The 18,046-nt window shown below is 38.8% G+C and overlaps 1 protein-coding gene across 1 annotated transcript; it reads right to left on the reverse strand.

Moving 5' to 3' along the window:
- Nucleotides 1-7,375: 7,375 nt before the first annotated feature.
- LOC311502162 (uncharacterized protein) lies at nt 7,376-12,135 on the reverse strand. Its single transcript, XM_084564292.1, has 2 exons — nt 10,870-12,135; nt 7,376-8,210 (listed from the first exon to the last, which is right to left on the reverse strand). Exons 1-2 carry the CDS (start codon nt 11,535-11,537, stop codon nt 7,535-7,537), a joined length of 1,344 nt encoding a protein of 447 aa, XP_084420418.1. The 5' UTR covers nt 11,538-12,135; the 3' UTR covers nt 7,376-7,534.
- Between the last annotated feature and the right edge of the window lie 5,911 nt (nt 12,136-18,046).

Here is an 18,046-nt window from a genome sequence, read left to right on the forward strand (position 1 = left end):
ACTCAGGTCCAAAAGATGCCATTTTACATCCAGATACTACTTGATGTGTTCTTTATCTCTTCTTGGTTCAAGTAAAGTCAAGATTTTCTTCCTTACAATTTCCCTTGCTTCCCTTTTCCATCTTTACTTTAAACAGTCTTTATGTCGTCCTTTAATCTCTTCGTTGTCAGTCGTTTTTCCACCAGGTATGTCTTCTCCACAAATTGTAGCTGCTGCTCCTGTTACTGAATGTAGAAGTGTTGATTTCTAACAGTGTACCTCCTCTACAAACTCTCTCCAGTGTGGTCGTGTCAGCTCAGATGTCGTTTCCTGTGATCTGCTGCTTTTCAAACCTTATCTGTGTATCGTTGATCTGGCCCTACATGGAGATGACATCACTCACTAACTAAGCCAATCAGGTGAGTCTTGGGCACTGGCCTCACTGACTGTTGCGTTGGTACTAATGTGTATGATTATCCAAATGAAAAATGGAGTTTTCTGTTTTCACCTTTTGTCCATGGCAGCTTTGATTGTGTCTGTTTTATTTCTATCAGGAGGTAATGAGTGGCCAGAGCAGACAGAAACATGGTTTACATGAAAAGAACAAAACCACTAATGTGTCAGTCAGTCTTTTAGTACCTTCTGTCTCTTTACTTGTGTCACACTGCTCCGAGTTCATTTAACATGACACATAACTTCTCTGGTCTTGTCCCTTCGTCTCTCAAATCAGCCTTAGTCACACCTATACTCAAGAAGCCTGGTGCAGACCCCAACAATTTCAATATCCTCCGTCCTGTCTCCAATCGTCCTTTTGTCTCTAAAGTTCTAGAAAAAGCAGTTGCATCTCAGGTCCGTGCCCTCCCCTGTGACAATAACCTTTATGAATAATTTCAATCTGGTTTTCACCCTTCACAAAGCACAGAAACAGCTCTGTTAAAATCACCGATGACCTCGATATGGCTGCTGATTCGGGGCTCCTTTCAATCCTCATTCTCCTTGATCTAAGCACAGCATCTGACACTATCTCCCACTCCATTCTCATTCATAGACTAGCCTCCATTGGTATCTCTGACACACCTCTCCATTGGTTCATCTCATATCTCTCTGGTCGCACTCAGTTCATTCAGTTAAAAACATTTACATCCAGCGCATTCCCCATTTTCTTTGGTCTTCCCCAAGGCTCTGTTCTTGGGCCTCTTATATTCATCATCTACCTCATCCCCCTTGGCCAGATATTTCATAGGTATAATGTTCATTTCCACTGTTATGTGGATGACACCCAGCTCTACCTGTCCACCAAACCCAGCCCCACCTTTCCACCCACTTACCTCTCGGACTGTATTCAGGAAATCAGAACCTGGTTCTCCACCAACTTCCTCAACCTCAACAGTAGTAAAACTGAAATTCTTCTCATTGGCACCAAATTCACCCTATCTAATATAACTTATTTCTCCTTTCAAATTGACAATTCCCCAGTCTCCCCCTCCCCCCAGGTTAAGAGTCTGGGTGTCATCCTTGACACCACTCTTTCTTTCCATTCTCACATTAACAATATCACCCGTTCAGCCTATTTTCACCTACGCAATATCTCCCGTCTCCGTCCATTGCTCTTAACAATACTGCCACTCTTGTCCATAGCCTGGTCACGTCTTGTCTGGACTACTGCAACTCCCTTTTATTTGGTTTAGCGGACAGATCCATCCATAAATTACAGCTGGTTCAAAACTACGCTGCATGAATCATCACGAGAACCCCCTCCATAAGTCACATAACACCGGTCCTGCAGCAACTCCACTGGCTTCCTGTCAAATTCCGTATCACCTACAAAATCCTAATTTGCATTATTCAAGGCCTTAAACAACCTCGCCCCTCAGCACCTCACTAACCTGCTCCACATAAACATTCCTGCCCGCACTCTTAGGTCATCCTCATCACTACAACTCACCCTCCTATCTGCTCGCTTGACCACCATGGGGTCCAGAGCCTTCTGCCATTCAGCCCCCTGGCTCTGGAACACCCTCCCGGAACACTTCAAAAATTCAGACTCAGTCACCACCTTCAAATCTCATATTGAAGGTGGTCTTGTCCTCCTACCTCACACTTCCTCTCTTTTGATGTCTTTTGGTCTTGTCCTCCTACCTCACACTTCCTCTCTTTTGATGTCGGAGCTTTCGACTCGTCTTTGCACCAGGTATGCCTTCTTCTCAAGTTGAAGCTGCTGTACCTCCAGCTGAATGAAGAAGTGTCAATTTGTCACAACATACTGTACTTCCTCTACAAGTTCTCTCGAGCTTGGACGTGTTTTGTGTCTACTTTTTTTTTCTTTTTCCCAGTGCAGACACCTACTCAGCTCAAAACTTATTTTTTCAGACAGGCCTACTCCATTCCATAGTCTCACTTCTATCTCCCATTCTATCTGTCATTTGTATGTAATTATTAGTTCTATATATATGCTTGTGTTTACTTTAATTGTGTTTTATTTTAACAATTTTGTACGGTGACCTTGAGTGTCGTGAAAGGCGCCTCTAAATAAAATGTATTATTATTATTATTATTATTATTATTATTATTATTATTATTACAAATCCTCAAAAATGTACCTGTGGTCCAAACACTGAGTCAGATACCAGACTGAAGACACTTCATCTCTCGTCACATCACTTTTTTATCTTGATGATCTTCACTAGAAACTCTAACATGAAGGGAGGAAGGTGTCACAACCTCAACTCATCAGATTATATCTAAAACATCATCAGTACATGTTCTTATGTTTTAGGTAAAACGCACATACAAATCCAGTAACTCTATTTACTCTGAGAGTATAATACTTAATATGTACACACTGATCAGAGAGAAACGTTATCCCTTTTCACATTAGAACAAATATCTTTGTGTAAACAGTATGATAAAGAAACAGCTAAGAGTTTCTAAATTCATTCAAAAGTGTCACAAATATCTTAACATATTCATGATCCTAAATATCTAATAATAATAATAAATATCTACAACAACAGTTTTGGCTTTTTCCTCTTTTAGCAAACTGTTGCAATGACTCCATTTAATCCGGCTTGATTATTACTGAACTATATTTATATACATTTCCCCTGAATTGTAGAAATAAGTAAGTTATATAAGTATAAGTAAAACTAAAACTGGTCACAGTTGTTCCTCATCCCTCTTTGGTCTTGTACTCCTACCTCACACCTCATCTCTTTTGGTGTCGGAGCTGTCGAATCGTCTTTGCACCAGGTAGGCCCTCTTCTCAAGTTGAAGCTGCTGTACCTCCAGCTGAATGAAGAAGTGTCGATTTGTCTCAACATACTGTACTTCCTCTACAAACTCTCTCAAGCTTGGACGTGTTTTGTGTCTACTCAAATGTTTTTTTGTTTTCCCAGTGCCATGCTGCTCAAAATTCTGAAAACATGAACAACCTGTTACCTTTAACTAAATACAACAATATCAAATGAATACAACAGTAGTTTTATGTTTGTGGTCTGCTAGGAGCAAGCTTGGTTGTACAGTCTCACAGCAACAGGAAGGAAGAACCTGTGGTAACACTCCTTCACACAACGTGGGTGAAGCAGTCGGCTGCTGAAGGGGCTGCTCAGTACTGTTACAGTGCCATGGAGGGGGTGGGATCGGTTTACCATCAACAGCTCAGGACAGAGGACAGAGGCGGCCTTCTTCACCAGTCTGTTCAGTCTTTTTTTGTCTGCCACACTGCTCTGAGTTCATCTGACATGACATGTAAATCCTCAAAAACGTATTAAAAGTAGTTGTTAGTTTAATATTGAATTGAATTGAATTGAATTGAATGCCTTTATTGTCATTGTACATTGCAATACAACGAAATTAGGAGCGCTACTCCACTGGGTGTAATAGGTTGACGACTTAAACCAGGAGCCAACATCAGGTTTTTATCTTCATGATTTCCACTAAACTCTAACATGAAGGGAGGAAGGTATCACAACATCAACTCATCAGATTATATCTAAATATTATCAGTACATATTCTTATACTAATAAAACACACACACATCCAGGTTTCTACGCATACATAAAGCTATTGTTCACTTCCACAGTTATAAAGACTGTGTTTTTTTACGTTCCTCCTTTTTTTATTTTATCACAACAATCTTATATTATTCAGACACCGCTAATGTTTCACTGTAAACAGCTTTATTATTAAGAATAGAATAGAATAGAATAGAATAGAATAGAATAGAATGTCTTTATTGTCATTGTACAGGTAAAATGAAATTAAGGAAAAAACATAAAAGAAAAAAAAAATATTTTAATCATATCAGTAGATCTAAAAGCAAAATATCTACATTTAATGTGCTTCTTATACATTGTGATTAAACTGAGAAAACATGTGACATAATATAAAAATAAACAACTAAAAGATACATGACAATGATGAAACTCTAACAAATGTCAGCTGTTGTACAAAATGTCTGAGCACGGAGTATGTAATATAATGTTTTGTGACTCTTTGTATATATATTGCATCAAAATGCATTACCACAGTGACTCTATTTACTCTGAGATTATAATACTTAATATGTACACACTGATCAGTACAATGACAAACAACCTCATGGATCCAAATGTAAAGAGTAAAAAAATATATATATATATATCAAATAGTTTTTTTTTCTTTTACATAGAGTGAAGCCTTACTGAGCTCTGACAGTAAATCATATTTTTATCTTTACCATATTCGTTGTCTCATCGTTTGTCTTTTTAAATGTGATTATCCTTTACCCCTGCTAAGTTCAGACCAGTCAGCTTTGTTAAAACAGTCTGATCAAGCGACAACAAAGCACCTTCAAATCCATTCAGAAGAATCACAAAGACACTTAAACCAGTATGATTATTGCTGAACTGTATGTATATACATTTTCCATGAAATGTAGAAATAAGAATAAACATGTAAAAAAATCAGAAAAAAGAAAAAATAGGTCACAATTCTTCTGAATCCCTCTTCAACCTCATCCTCCTACCTCAGATCTAGTCCATTTTGGTTTGGGAGCTTTGAGCCATTGACCATGGAATAGCAGAGTATATGACACAACTCTGGAGGTATGTGTTGTATGTCTTTGTTTTATCTCTTCTCTTTGGTTTGTCTTTATAAGGCAGGCACCTTGTGCAGAGAATTAATCCCCCAATTAGCAGCAGGATCGAGGAGACCCCACCCAGAAACGGAGCTGCCCCAATCATCTTATCATTCTTTTCAGAGGTGATTACTGCTGTCCACAAAACAGGTGCACATTGGATGAGAGCTGCAGTGATGAACACACATCCAGAGGAGCCCATTACTTTGGCTCTGAGCCACTCGCCCTTGATCCAGGTGGTGCACCTTGCTCCTGCTATGTAAATGAGGAGTGCCGCTCCACCCACAATGATGGAAACAATTGCTAGTGCCTTGGAGGCCTGCAGTTCCTCAGGTAAATCCATCACGGAGCGATAGTACTGACACTGCATCTGCCCTGTGCTCTGGGACTCACAACTCATCCACAGACCCCACCATTCCACCCTGTTGGAGACCATCCACATCGGCAAGGCACAGCTGATCACACTCAGCACCCAGCCCAGCACTGACAGAGAGATGCCAGTCAGCTTAGGTCCAAAAGACATCATCGTAGATCCAAATACTACTTGATGTGTTCTTTATCTCTTCTTGGTTCAAGTAAAGTCAAGATTTTCTTCCTTACAGTTTCTCTTGCTTCCCTTTTCCAACTTTACTTTAAACAGTCTTTATTTCGTCCTTTAATCTCTTCGTTGTCAGTCGTTTTTCCACCAGGTGCGTCTTCTCCACAAATTGTAGCTGCTGCTCCTGTTACTGAATGCAGAAGTGTTGATTTCTCACAGTGTACCTCCTCTACAAACTCTCTCCAGTGTGGTCGTGTCAGCTCAGATGTCGTTTCCTGTGATCTGCTGCTCTTCAAACCTTATCTGTGTATCGTTGATTGGCACTACATGGAGATGACATCACTCACCAACTAAGCCAATCAGGTGAATCTTGGGCACTGGCCTCAGTGACTGTTGCGTTGGTACTAATGTGTGTGATTTAACAAATGAAAAATGGAGTTTTCTGTTTTCACCTTTTGTCCATGGAAGGTTTGATTGTGTCTGTTTTATTTCTATCAGGAGGTAATGAGTGGCCAGAGCAGACAGAAACATGGTTTACATGAAAAGAACAAAACCAATAATGTGTCAGTCGGTCTTTTAGTACCTTCTGTCTCTTTACTTGTGTCACACTGCTCCGAGTTCATTTAACATGACACATAAATCCTTAACAACTTTTGTTAGTTTAATAATTTAACCATTCAAAACAGGAAAACTCTGGTACCTGTGGTCCAACCACTGAGTCAGATAACGGACTGAAGACACTTCCTCTCTCATCACATCAGGTTATTATCTTGATGATTTTCACTAAACTCTAACATGAAGGGAGGAAGGTGTCACAACCTCAACTCATCAGATTATATCTAAAACATTATCAGTACATGTTCTTATACTTGTAAAACACACACACATCCAGGTTTCTACGCATACATAAAGTAATTATTCACTTCCACAGTTATAAAGACTGTGTTTCTAAAGTTCCTCCTTTTTTTTATTTTATCACAACAATCTTGTATTATTCAGACACCAGTAATGTTTCACTTTAAAAATCTTTATTATTAAAAATAGAATATAATAAAATACAATGTATTTATTGTCATTGTACAGGTACAAAACAAAGAAACAAACAAACTTATTTTAATCATATCAGTAGATTTAAACGCAAAATATCTACATTCATGTGCTTTTTATACATTGTGCTTAAACTGAGAAAACATGTGACATAACATACAAATAAATGACTAAAAGATACATGACAATGATGAAACTCTAATGTCAGCTGTTATACAAAATGTCTGAGCACGGAGTATGTAACATAATGTTTTGTGACTCTTTGTATATATATTGCATCAAAATGCATTACCACAGTGACTCTATTTACTCTGAGAGTATAATACTTAATATGTACACACTGATCAGTACAATGACAAACATCCCCATGGATCTAAATGTAATGAGTAAAAAATATATACATCAAATAACATTTTTTTCTTTTACATAGAGTTATGCCTTACTGAGCTCTGACAGTAAATCATATTTTTATCTTTACCATATTCGTTGTCTCAACATTTGTCTTTTTAAATGTCGTTATCATTTACCTCTGCTAAGTTCAGACTAATTGGCTTTGTTAAAACAGTCTGATCAAGTGACAACAAAGAACTTCCAAATCCATTCAGAAGAATCACAAATATCTTCAAATATTCCTGATCTTAAATATCCACAACAACTGGTTTGGCTTTTTTAACTCTTCGAGTAAACTATTGTATTGACTCCACTTAAACCAGTGTGATTATTACTGAACTGTATGTATATACATTTTCCATGAAATGTAGAATTAAGAATAAAACGTGAAAAATCTGAAAAAAGAAAAAATACGTCACAATTCTTCTTAATCCCTCTTCAACCTTGTCCTCCTACCTCAGATCTAGTCCATTTTGTTGTGGGAGCTTTGAGCCGTTGACCTTGGAATAGCAGAGTATATGACACAACTCTGGGGGTATGTGTTGTATGGCTTTGTTTTATCTCTACTCTTTGGTTTGTCTTTATAAGGCGGGCACCTTGTGCAGAGAATTAATCCCCCCATTAGCAGCAGTATCGCAGAGACCCCACCCAGATACAGAGCTGCCCCAATCTTCTTATTATTCTCTTTAGAGGTGATTACTGCTGTCCACAAAACAGGTGCACATTGGACGAGACCTGCAGTGATGAACACCCATCCAGAGGAGCCCATTACTTTGGCTCTGAGCCACTCGCCCTTGATCCAGTTGGTGCACCTTGCTCCCACCATGGAAATGAGGAGTGCCACTACACCCACAATGATGGCAACAATTGCTAGTGCCTTGGTGGCCTCCAGTTCCTCAGGTAAATCCATATAGAAGTGACACTGCATCTGCCCTGTGCTCTGAACCAAACAAGTCATCCACAGACCCTCCCAGGTCGTCTGAGCGGTGATGATGTTGGGATCATCAAAAGTGGAGACCCTCCACATCGGCAGGGCGCAGCTGATCACACTCAGCAACCAGCCCAGCACTGACAGAGTGATGCCTGTCTGCTCAACTCGAATAGACGACATTATGCACCCAGACATTCTGTTATATGTCCTTTATCTCTTCTTGGTTCAAGTCAAGTCAAGCGTTTCTTCCTTACGAGTTTCCTTGCTTCCTCGTCCCGCTTTATTTTAAACACGTCTTTATTTTGTCCTTCAGTCTCTTCGTTGTCAATATTCTTTCTACCAGGTAGGCCTTCTCCTCGAGTTGAAGCTGCTGCTCCTGCTGCTGAATCCAGAAGTGCTGATTTGTCACAATGTACCTCCTCTACAAACTCTCTGCAGTATGAGCGTGTCTACTCAAGTGTCGTTTCCTGTGATCTGCTGCTCTTGAGGAGTAGATGAACCTTATCTGTCTGTCGTTTTATTAAAAACTGATCTGGCCCTAAAAGGAAATGACATCACTAAAATAAGCCAATCAGGTGAGTTTGTGGGCACTGGCCTCATTTCAAGCTGCATTGGTGCGCATGTGTGTGCTTTTAAAAGTTAGAAATGTTTTTCTGTTTTCACCTGTTGTCCATGGCAGCTTTGATTGTGTGTTTTTTCTATCAGGAGGTCATGAGTGGCCAGATCAGACAGAAACATGGTTTACATGAAAAGAACAAAACCAATAATGTGTCAGTCAGTCTTTTAGTACCTTCTGTCTCTTTACTTGTGTCACATTGCTCCGAGTTCATTTAACATGACAGATAAATCCTCAAAAATGTTTAAAGATAGTTGTTAGTTTAATAATTTAATCATTCAAAACAGGAAAACTCTGCTACCTGTGGTCCAAACACTGAGTCAGATACCAAACTGAAGACACTTCCTCTCCCATCACACCAGATTTTTATCTTGATGATTTTCACTAGAAACTCTAACATGAAGGGAGGAAGGTGTCACAACCTCAACTCATCAGATTATATCTAAAACATTATCAGTACATGTTCTTATGTTTTAGGTAATAGACATAGAAATTCTGCATATCCAGGTTTATAAAAGAAAGGTTTATACTGTTTACAAATCAGATGCCATTAATGTTTGATGGGGGGAGGAAGCCGGAGTACCCGGAGAGAACCCACGCAGACACAGGGAGAACATGCAATCTCCACACAGAAAGGCCCAGTCGGCCCATGGATTCCAACCCGGGACCTTCTCACTGTGAGGCATCAGTGCTAACCACCTCGCCACTGTGCCGCCCCTAAATACAAAAATATCAAATGAATACAACAGTAGCTGTATGTTTGTGGTCGACTAGGAGCAGGCTTGGTTGTACAGTCTCACAGCAACAGGAAGGAAGAACACTCCTCCACACAACGTGGGTGAAGCAGTCCGCTGCTGAAGGCGCTGCCCAGTACTGTTACAGCGCCATGGAGGGGGTGGGATCGGTTTACCATCAACAACCCAGAACAGAGGACAGAGGCGGCCTTCTTCACCAGTCTGTTCAGTCTCTTTTTGTTTGTCACACTGCTCTCAGTTCATCTGACATGACACGTTAATCCTCAAAAACGTTTTGAAGGTAGTTGTTAGTTTAAAAAGTTGACAACTTAAACCAGGAAAACTCTGGTACCTGTGGTCCAAACACTGAGTCCGATACCAGACTGAAGACACTTCCTCCTCCAACACCTCAGATTTTTATCTTGATGATTTTCACATGAAAGGAGAAATGTGTCACAACCTCAACTCATCAGATTATATCTAAAACATTATCAGTACATGTTCTTATGTTTTAGGTAAAAGACATAGAAATTCTGCGTATCCAGGTTTATAAAAAAAAAGTTTTATACTATTTATACTGTTCACAAATCAGACGCCATTAATGTTTGACTGTACAAATCTTTATGACTTTTATTATTTTAATCATATCAGTAGAACTAAAAGCAAAACATTTACATGAACATATGCTTCTTATACATTGTGTTGAAACTCTGAGAAAATATGTGACATAACATAAAGGTTAATACAAACATCTAAAAGATACGTGACAATATAGTAAAAATTAAACAAAGTCAGATGCTGTAGAAAACATCTGAGTACGGATAAATTTAAATGTTCAGATTTTTATGGTTCACATTTTAACTTTCCTCTAGAGCACATAGTGACTCCATTTTAATTCACTGTTTTAAGTTTTATGACGCATGTGTATTTTGTAAGAACATGAAAAATATATATTGCATCAAAATGTATTACAACAGTGACTCTATTTACTCTGAGAGTATAATACTTAATATGTACACACTGATCAGTACAATGACAAACATCCTCATGGATCCAAATGTAAAGAGAAAAAAATAAATATATTAAATTATACTTTTTCTGTCGGATACAATGACGCTCACTGAGCTCTGAGAGTAAACCACATTTTCAAACATATATATATATATATATATATATTTTTTTTTTTTAATCATATTTGTTTCTTTGTCTTTTTACATTTTCAGCTTTAGAACAAATTATTTTGTTAAAACAGTCAGATCAAGCAACAGCAAATACCTTTTAAATCCATTCAGAAGCTTTAAAAGTATCTTCACATATTCATGATCCTAAATATCCACAACAACTGATCTGACTTTTTCTTTTTTTAACAAACTGTTGTAATGACTCCAGATCAATGTGACTTTTACACAACTGCATTTATATACATTTGAAATGTAGAAATAAGTTTAATAATAATAATAATAATGAAAGGTCACAATTGTTCCTCATCCTTCTTTGGTCTTGTCCTCCTACCTCACACCTCATCTCTTTTGTTGTCGGAGCTTTGAGCCGTTGACCTCGGAGTAGCAGAGTATTCAACATAACTTTGTCCATCTAAGTTGTACTTCATTGGTTTGTCTTTTTCTGGAGGGCAGATGCAGGAGAGAATGGACCCTCCAATAAGCATCAGGACCGAGGCAGCCCATCCCAGATGCAGAGCCACCCCGATCTTCACTCTAGTAGTAGTAAAATAGTAGTCCCATGCGATGGTGTGTGCTATCCAGAAAACAGGCACCAGTTGGACCAGAGCTGCAGTGATGAACACCCCTCCAGAGGAAGCCATCAGCCTGGCTTTTACCCTCTCATTTTGAATGCAGTTAATGCACTTTGCTCTCACCATTGATATGAGGAGCCCCACCGCCCCCGCAATGATGGCGACGACAGAGAGTGTCCTGATAACGTTCCCATAATGATGCTCATGCTGATATTTGAAGAACTGACTTAAACGACACTGCATCTGCCCTGTGCTCCAGGACTCACAACTCATCCAAAGACCCCGCCATTCCACCCTGGGGTCCCTATATCCATTGTATTCGTCATTGTAGATGAAGACCCCCCACATCGGCAAGGCACAGCTGATCACACTCAGCACCCAGCCCAGCACTGACAGAGAGATGCCAGTCAGCTTAGGTCCAAAAGACACCATTTTACATCCAGATACTACTTGATGTGTTCTTTATCTCTTCTTGGTTCAAGTAAAGTCAAGATTTTCCTCCTTACAATTTTCCTTGCTTCCCTTTTCCAACTTTACTTTAAACAGTCTTTATTTCATCCTTTAATCCCTTCGTTGTCAGTCGTTTTTCCACCAGGTATGTCTTCTCCACAAATTGTAGCTGCTGCTCCTGTTACTGAATGCAGAAGTGTTGATTTCTCACAGTGTATCTCCTCTACAAACTCTCTCCAGCGTGGTCGTGTCAGCTCAGATGTCGTTTCCTGTGATCTGCTGCTCTTCAAACCTTATCTGTGTATCATTGATTGGCCCTACATGGAGATGACATCACTCACCAGCTCAGCCAATCAGGTGGGTCTTGGGCACTGGCCTCAGTGACTGTTGCGTTGGTACTAATGTGTGTGATTTAACAAATGAAGAATTGTGCAGCTAGACATTCTGTTATATGTCCTTTATCTCTTCTTGGTTACAGTCAGGTTAAGATGTCAACACATTCTTTATTTTGTCCTTCAAGCTCTTCCTTGTTGACTCATCTTTCCACCAGGTATGCCTTCTTCTCAAGTTGAAGCTGCTGTACCTCCAGCTGAATGAAGAAGTGTCCATTTGTCACAACATACTGTACTTCCTCTACAAACTCTCTCTAGCTTGGACGTGTTTTTTGTCTACTCAAATGTTTGTTTGTTTTTTTCCCAGTGCCATGCTGCTCACAATTCTGAAAATACGTTTCTAAACTGCTAAAAGTTTTACAAATACATAAAGTATTGTAGATGCCGGTACTTAATAAATAGACGCTACAATTCACCAAAATGAGAAAAAGAAAACAAACTTATACATATACACACACACACCCACACATCTCCCAATGCTGACTCTCACACACAGCCCCCCCCCCCCCCCCCCCCCCCCCCCGTCATTGCAATGTTTGAACCGTATATTTCAGACTGTCCTCCTCTACAGAACGACCACAGTTTTCGTTTTTCCTGCACCCAAATTACGACCCAGTGTTACGTTTGGGGGTGACTAGCCGCGCTGGTGCCCTCTAGCGGCATCGTAATAAGCAGGCTAAAAGCTGTTTTAATTCCCGCTCTATAGCTGTTAATAAGTCACTTTATTAAGTTTTAATATTTTTTCATGCGAGAAAGTAACGGTGCAGATCCCCAATATGTGATCAGTTTATCCAAATAACGCCTGGTTGGAAGTTTGCTCCGATGTTTTCGGAGAAGTGAAGCGCCACCTGTGGCACCAGAAGCAGCGAGTCATCTCAGAGACGAACGGCCGGCCTCCTGAGGTGATCCGCCGGTCAACCTCCGTCGTCATCCTGGGGTAGAAAACAAGCCGATTAGTGTAAAAATACTACCCACACCCTCAAAGTGAATGCCAGTAATGCCGTATTACTCAATGCATTCATTAAACCTGGTGCATTTTGAACAGTATTATTAAAAGAAGGCTTGAGATCGGCAGTAAGTCTAGTGACGTAGTTGGACTCATTCCAATCCTGTCTATAGCTGTCCGCCGTGGATTGGCTGCGTTCGGTTTCTGCCGCTCAACCAAGCTACAGCAAAGCTTCATAATATTTTCAAATAAACGACTCAAATGCAGTGTTGTGTGTCATTTCTTAACTTAAAGCAACTATAATCTCTGCCGTTACAAGTTCGGCTGTCGTAAATATTTCATGTGTTCAGCAGATAAACCAATCCAAACCCTGCCTACTGTAAGCCTACTGAAGTGGAAGAACCAAACTGCATTGCTGTTTGGCGTAAATCTATATTGCGCGGTTCTAAACACATCCTAAATAAACTCTCTTTACTTTTTCTTAACATATATAGACTTAAAGCAATGTCATCGCTAGTTCGGCAATACTAGATATTCGATGAAATCAGTATATATATCTTTTTACAACCCTATTTTAACATATGTTTGAAAACTGAAAAAACTACAAATATCACGTGACTTGGTATCAAGCTACATGTCGCAGCTCAGGGGATTTGTAGTTTCTACCACGATTAGTGATTTCCTTGAATAGGAGGTTATAAATAATAAAATGAATACATAGCTGGGGTTTAAGGGTGTGGGATACACATTTCTTACCAGAATTTAAGCATATAATTGTCAAGTGGGTGAAAAGATACCATTTTGGACAGCACTCCCACTTTCTGTCTATATCCACTAGGTATAGTCACACAGGCACAAAAGTCAGAGTTCATAAGCTTTCTACAGCACTTTGTCCCATGTCTATAGCCCCTTTTGATCCAGAATTACTTTAGCCTTAAGCCTTCAAAAGTTCTCAGAAGTCAGGGTTCAAAGGTCAATAGTTCAAAGAAGGAGTCAGTTACAACCCCTAAACTAACATATGTTATTCCCCACGTTGAGACCTTTCCAACATTTTCACATTTCATGAACACAGCTGTGCACAGGCTTAGATTCAGAGAGCCTTTGAGGACTCAGACCATGATATAAGTATTTTTTTAAACAATGAGAAAAAATCATGTAAGGTAATCATATCTGACAGATTTACAACTGAATTAGTAATTTATATTGTATCTGCTCATTTGTTTTTGCCAATTAATTCCACCAGACATTTTGAACCTGTGTGAAAACTAACATCACAACAGCTATTTGTCAAGGGACTTTGAGTAAATAAGTTACACATACCGTTGTTATGATGTCCAATAGGTCATTTCTGACATCTGTGTGTTTCAATGAAAAAACAGCATCTCAACAAAACACTACTGAGGATATGCAACAGGGGCATTCCTTGATTTCAGAATATTGTAACTTCTATCCTCACCTATAGTGTAACTACTGGTTCACAGCTTATGCCTTTAACAATAAATGTTAATCAAAACGAAATCAATTCTGAGTAATTAACAAGCAATATAAGCACAAAAATTCAGCTGATGGGTAAGAATGTACTTCTCGATGACATGGGCTTGTCTTTTATGCTGGCTAAGCTACTGTAATGGGTGTGATTGGATGAAGTTGTCTGTTAACCCCTCACCTTTTTTTAGTGAAAACAAACCTATTCAGGCTGCTAATTTATAAACTGTAAACAATCGTGAAACTGAATTGAATGGAAATGAACACAGACAGAGACAGGTGGCAGGTATTTTATTTTAAAACATTACCAGACATTTATCATTCACGTAGCCAGGGTGGTTAGCACTGATGCCTCACAGCGAGAAGGTCACCGGTTTGAATCCATGGGCCGACTGGTTCCTTTCTGTGTGGAGTTGGTATGTTCTCCCTGTGTCTGTGTGGGTTCTCTCCGGGTACTCCCGCTTCTTCCCGCCGTCCAAAGACATTCTGGTTAGGTTAATTGGTGATTCTAATTGGTCGTAGGTGTGCACGTGAGTGTGAATGGTTGTCTGTCTCTCTATGTTAGCCCTGCGATAGACTGGTGACCTGTCCAGGATGTACCCCGCCTCTCGCCCGATGACAGCTGGGATAGGCTCCAGCAGACCCTGCGACCCTTAACAGGAATAAGCGGGTATAGAAGATGAATGAATGAATGAATTCATGTAGCCTGTCTCCTCAAAGATCAAGCAAAACAGATCATAAAGCAGTTATATCAAAGAATATATAATAACTGTCAGTCTCCATAACTGGCATACAACACAGCAACAATAACAAAATCAATATGACACAGTAACAGTCTATTTCAGGATGTTACCTTTGAATGTTGTCTTTTGGCTCCCAGGAGTTTTTCCACTTTGTCCCACTGCAAGACAGACAGATAGACAGCATTAAGTATTACTGTTAAATTGCTTTAAGATTATTGGAAAATGTACAACGACACATTCCCCAGGTATGCAGATATTTTGTAATCATAATACCTGACTATGTATGCAGTATTTGAAGATGACGCGATAAATTAGTGTAGCCAAGTTAGATAAAAAGGTGCATTATGTAACACAGTATGCATGTAGTACACAATCTAGTACATCGTGTACTACTTCACACTTTAAATGATCCAATGATCACTCTGACCTGTCAAGAGGGCCTCAGGTTCTCAGGGACCATGCCTGATTTCAGGCATAGGGCAGTTTAATATATTACTTAACTACTTCAATACACGCTTTCTCTTCAGAACAATAGATACTGTGATTGGTATGTAAAGTATGATAATAGCATTTGAAAATCGGCTTACAGGCACCAATGGAAACCTGTCTTATCTGTCTGTCCTTTTCCATTCCAGGTTTTCACAACAACTTTATTTAGCTTTAGCAACATGGTTACAAACATGATATTCACCTGTGCATGTCCTGACGTCTTCTAAAAGTCATATTTACGTAACTGTTATCATGATAGCTAGCTAGCTAGCTACCTTTAAAAAAAATAACTTTTGGCTAATTGTTTTTATTTAACGTTAGCTCTTATAACGTTAATTATCCCCCGTAGTAATTCTAGATAGTATACTAGAAGGCGAATCAACATTAAAACGAGCTGACAACATGTTATATTGTTCTCAAATGTTAATTAAACACGTTTGCTGTACTTACCTTAATTCGTCCAACTATGACATACCGATGTAGTGGATTAATCCCCGCAATACTGTCCTGTTACCGGTAGGAGCGCTAGTGCAAGAAAGGAAAACGACCCACTGGGTCGTTTTCCAGTGCATGTACAAACGACCACTGTGGTCGTATAAGTTGGAGGACTTGTTGCTATATTTACAAGGTTTGCTGCTGACTGCTCATATGTATATATCTGTACAGCTCTATTTTTATTTTATTTTCATTTTATTCTTATAGTGCTTATTCTATTGTCTTTATATTGCACTATTTAAGCCAGGAGGTACGGCCCAAAATTTTGTTATGTTCTCACATTATGACAGAAAGGGATTCTTGATACTTGAGAAGACAAACACACGAGCCCTTTTGAATTCATCACTTCAGTTTTTATGCTTTCAGTGCTACAGCAGCATATAATTAATGACAGTGCACAAGACAAGAAAAAGTTACCTTTGAATAAATACAAAAATAACAAATGAATACAACAGTAGTTTTATGTTTGTGGTCTACTAGGAGCAGGCTTGGTTGTACAGTCTCACAGCAACAGGAAGGAAGAACACGCCTTCACACAACGTGGGTGAAGCAGTCGGCTGCTGAAAGCGCTGCCCAGTGCTGTTACAGCGTCATGGAGGGGGTGGGAACAGTTTATCATCAACAACCCAGGACAGAGGACAGAGGCGGCCTTCTTCACCAGGCTGTTCAGTCTCTTTTTGTCTGTCACACTGCTCTGAGTTCATTTAACATGACATGTAAATCCTCAAAAGCTTTTTAGAGGTAGTTGTTAGTTTAATAAGTTAACTACTTAAACCAGGAAAACTCTGGTACCTGTGGTCCAAACACTGAGTCACATACCAGACTGAAGACACTTCCTCCTCCAACACCGCAGATTGTTGTCTTGATGATTTTCACATGAAAGGAGGAAGGTGTCACAACCTTAACTCATCAGATTATATCTAAAACATTATCAGTACATGTTCTTATGCTTTAGGTAGAAGACATAGAAATTCTGCGTATCCAGGTTTATAAAAAAAAGCTTTATACTGTTTATACTGTTCACAAATCAGACGCCATTAATGTTTGACTGTACAACTCTATGATTTTTATTATTTTAAACATATCAGTAGAACTAAAAGCAAAACATTTACATTGACATATGCTTCTTATATATTGTGTTGAAACTCTGACAAAATATGTGACATAACATAAAAGTTAATACAAACATCTAAAAGATACATGACAATATAGTAAAAATTAAACAAAAAAAAATTCAGCTGCTGTAGAAAATGAACGAGCGCGGATGAATTTAAATGTTCAGCTTTTTATGGTTCACATTTTAACTTTCCTCTAGAGCACATTGTGACTCCATTTTAATTCACTGTTTAAAGTTTTATGACCTGTATTATGATCTGTATTTTGTAAAAACCTGAAAAATATATATTGCATCAAAATACATTACAACAGTGACTCTATTTACTCTGCGAGTATAATACTTAATATGTACACACTGATCAGTACAATGACAAACATCCTCATGGATCCAAATGTAAAGAGTAAAAAATAAATACATTAAGTTACAGTTTTGGATCCTGGATATAATGACCCTCACTGAGCTCTGAGAGTAAACCACATTTTTAAACATATTTTTTTCTTTTTAAATTTAATTTTCATTTAATCATGCTTTAGAACAAATCATTGTGTTAAAACAGTCAGATCAAGCAACAGCAAAGACCTTTTAAATCCATTCAGAAGCTTTAAAAGTATCTTCACATTTTCATGATCCTAAATATCCACAACAACTGATCTGACTTTTTATTTTTTTAACAAACTGTTGTAATGACTCCAGATTACGCATTTATATACATTTGAAATGTAGTAATAAGTATAATATGTTTGATTGAATAACAATAATAATAATAATAATAATAATAAAGGTCACAATTGTTCCTCATCCCTCTTTGGTCTTGTCCTCCTACC

The sequence above is a fragment of the Chelon labrosus genome (genome assembly GCF_963514085.1).
Source record: "Chelon labrosus genome assembly, chromosome: 17".
In the NCBI taxonomy this organism is placed as follows: Eukaryota; Metazoa; Chordata; class Actinopteri; order Mugiliformes; family Mugilidae; genus Chelon; species Chelon labrosus.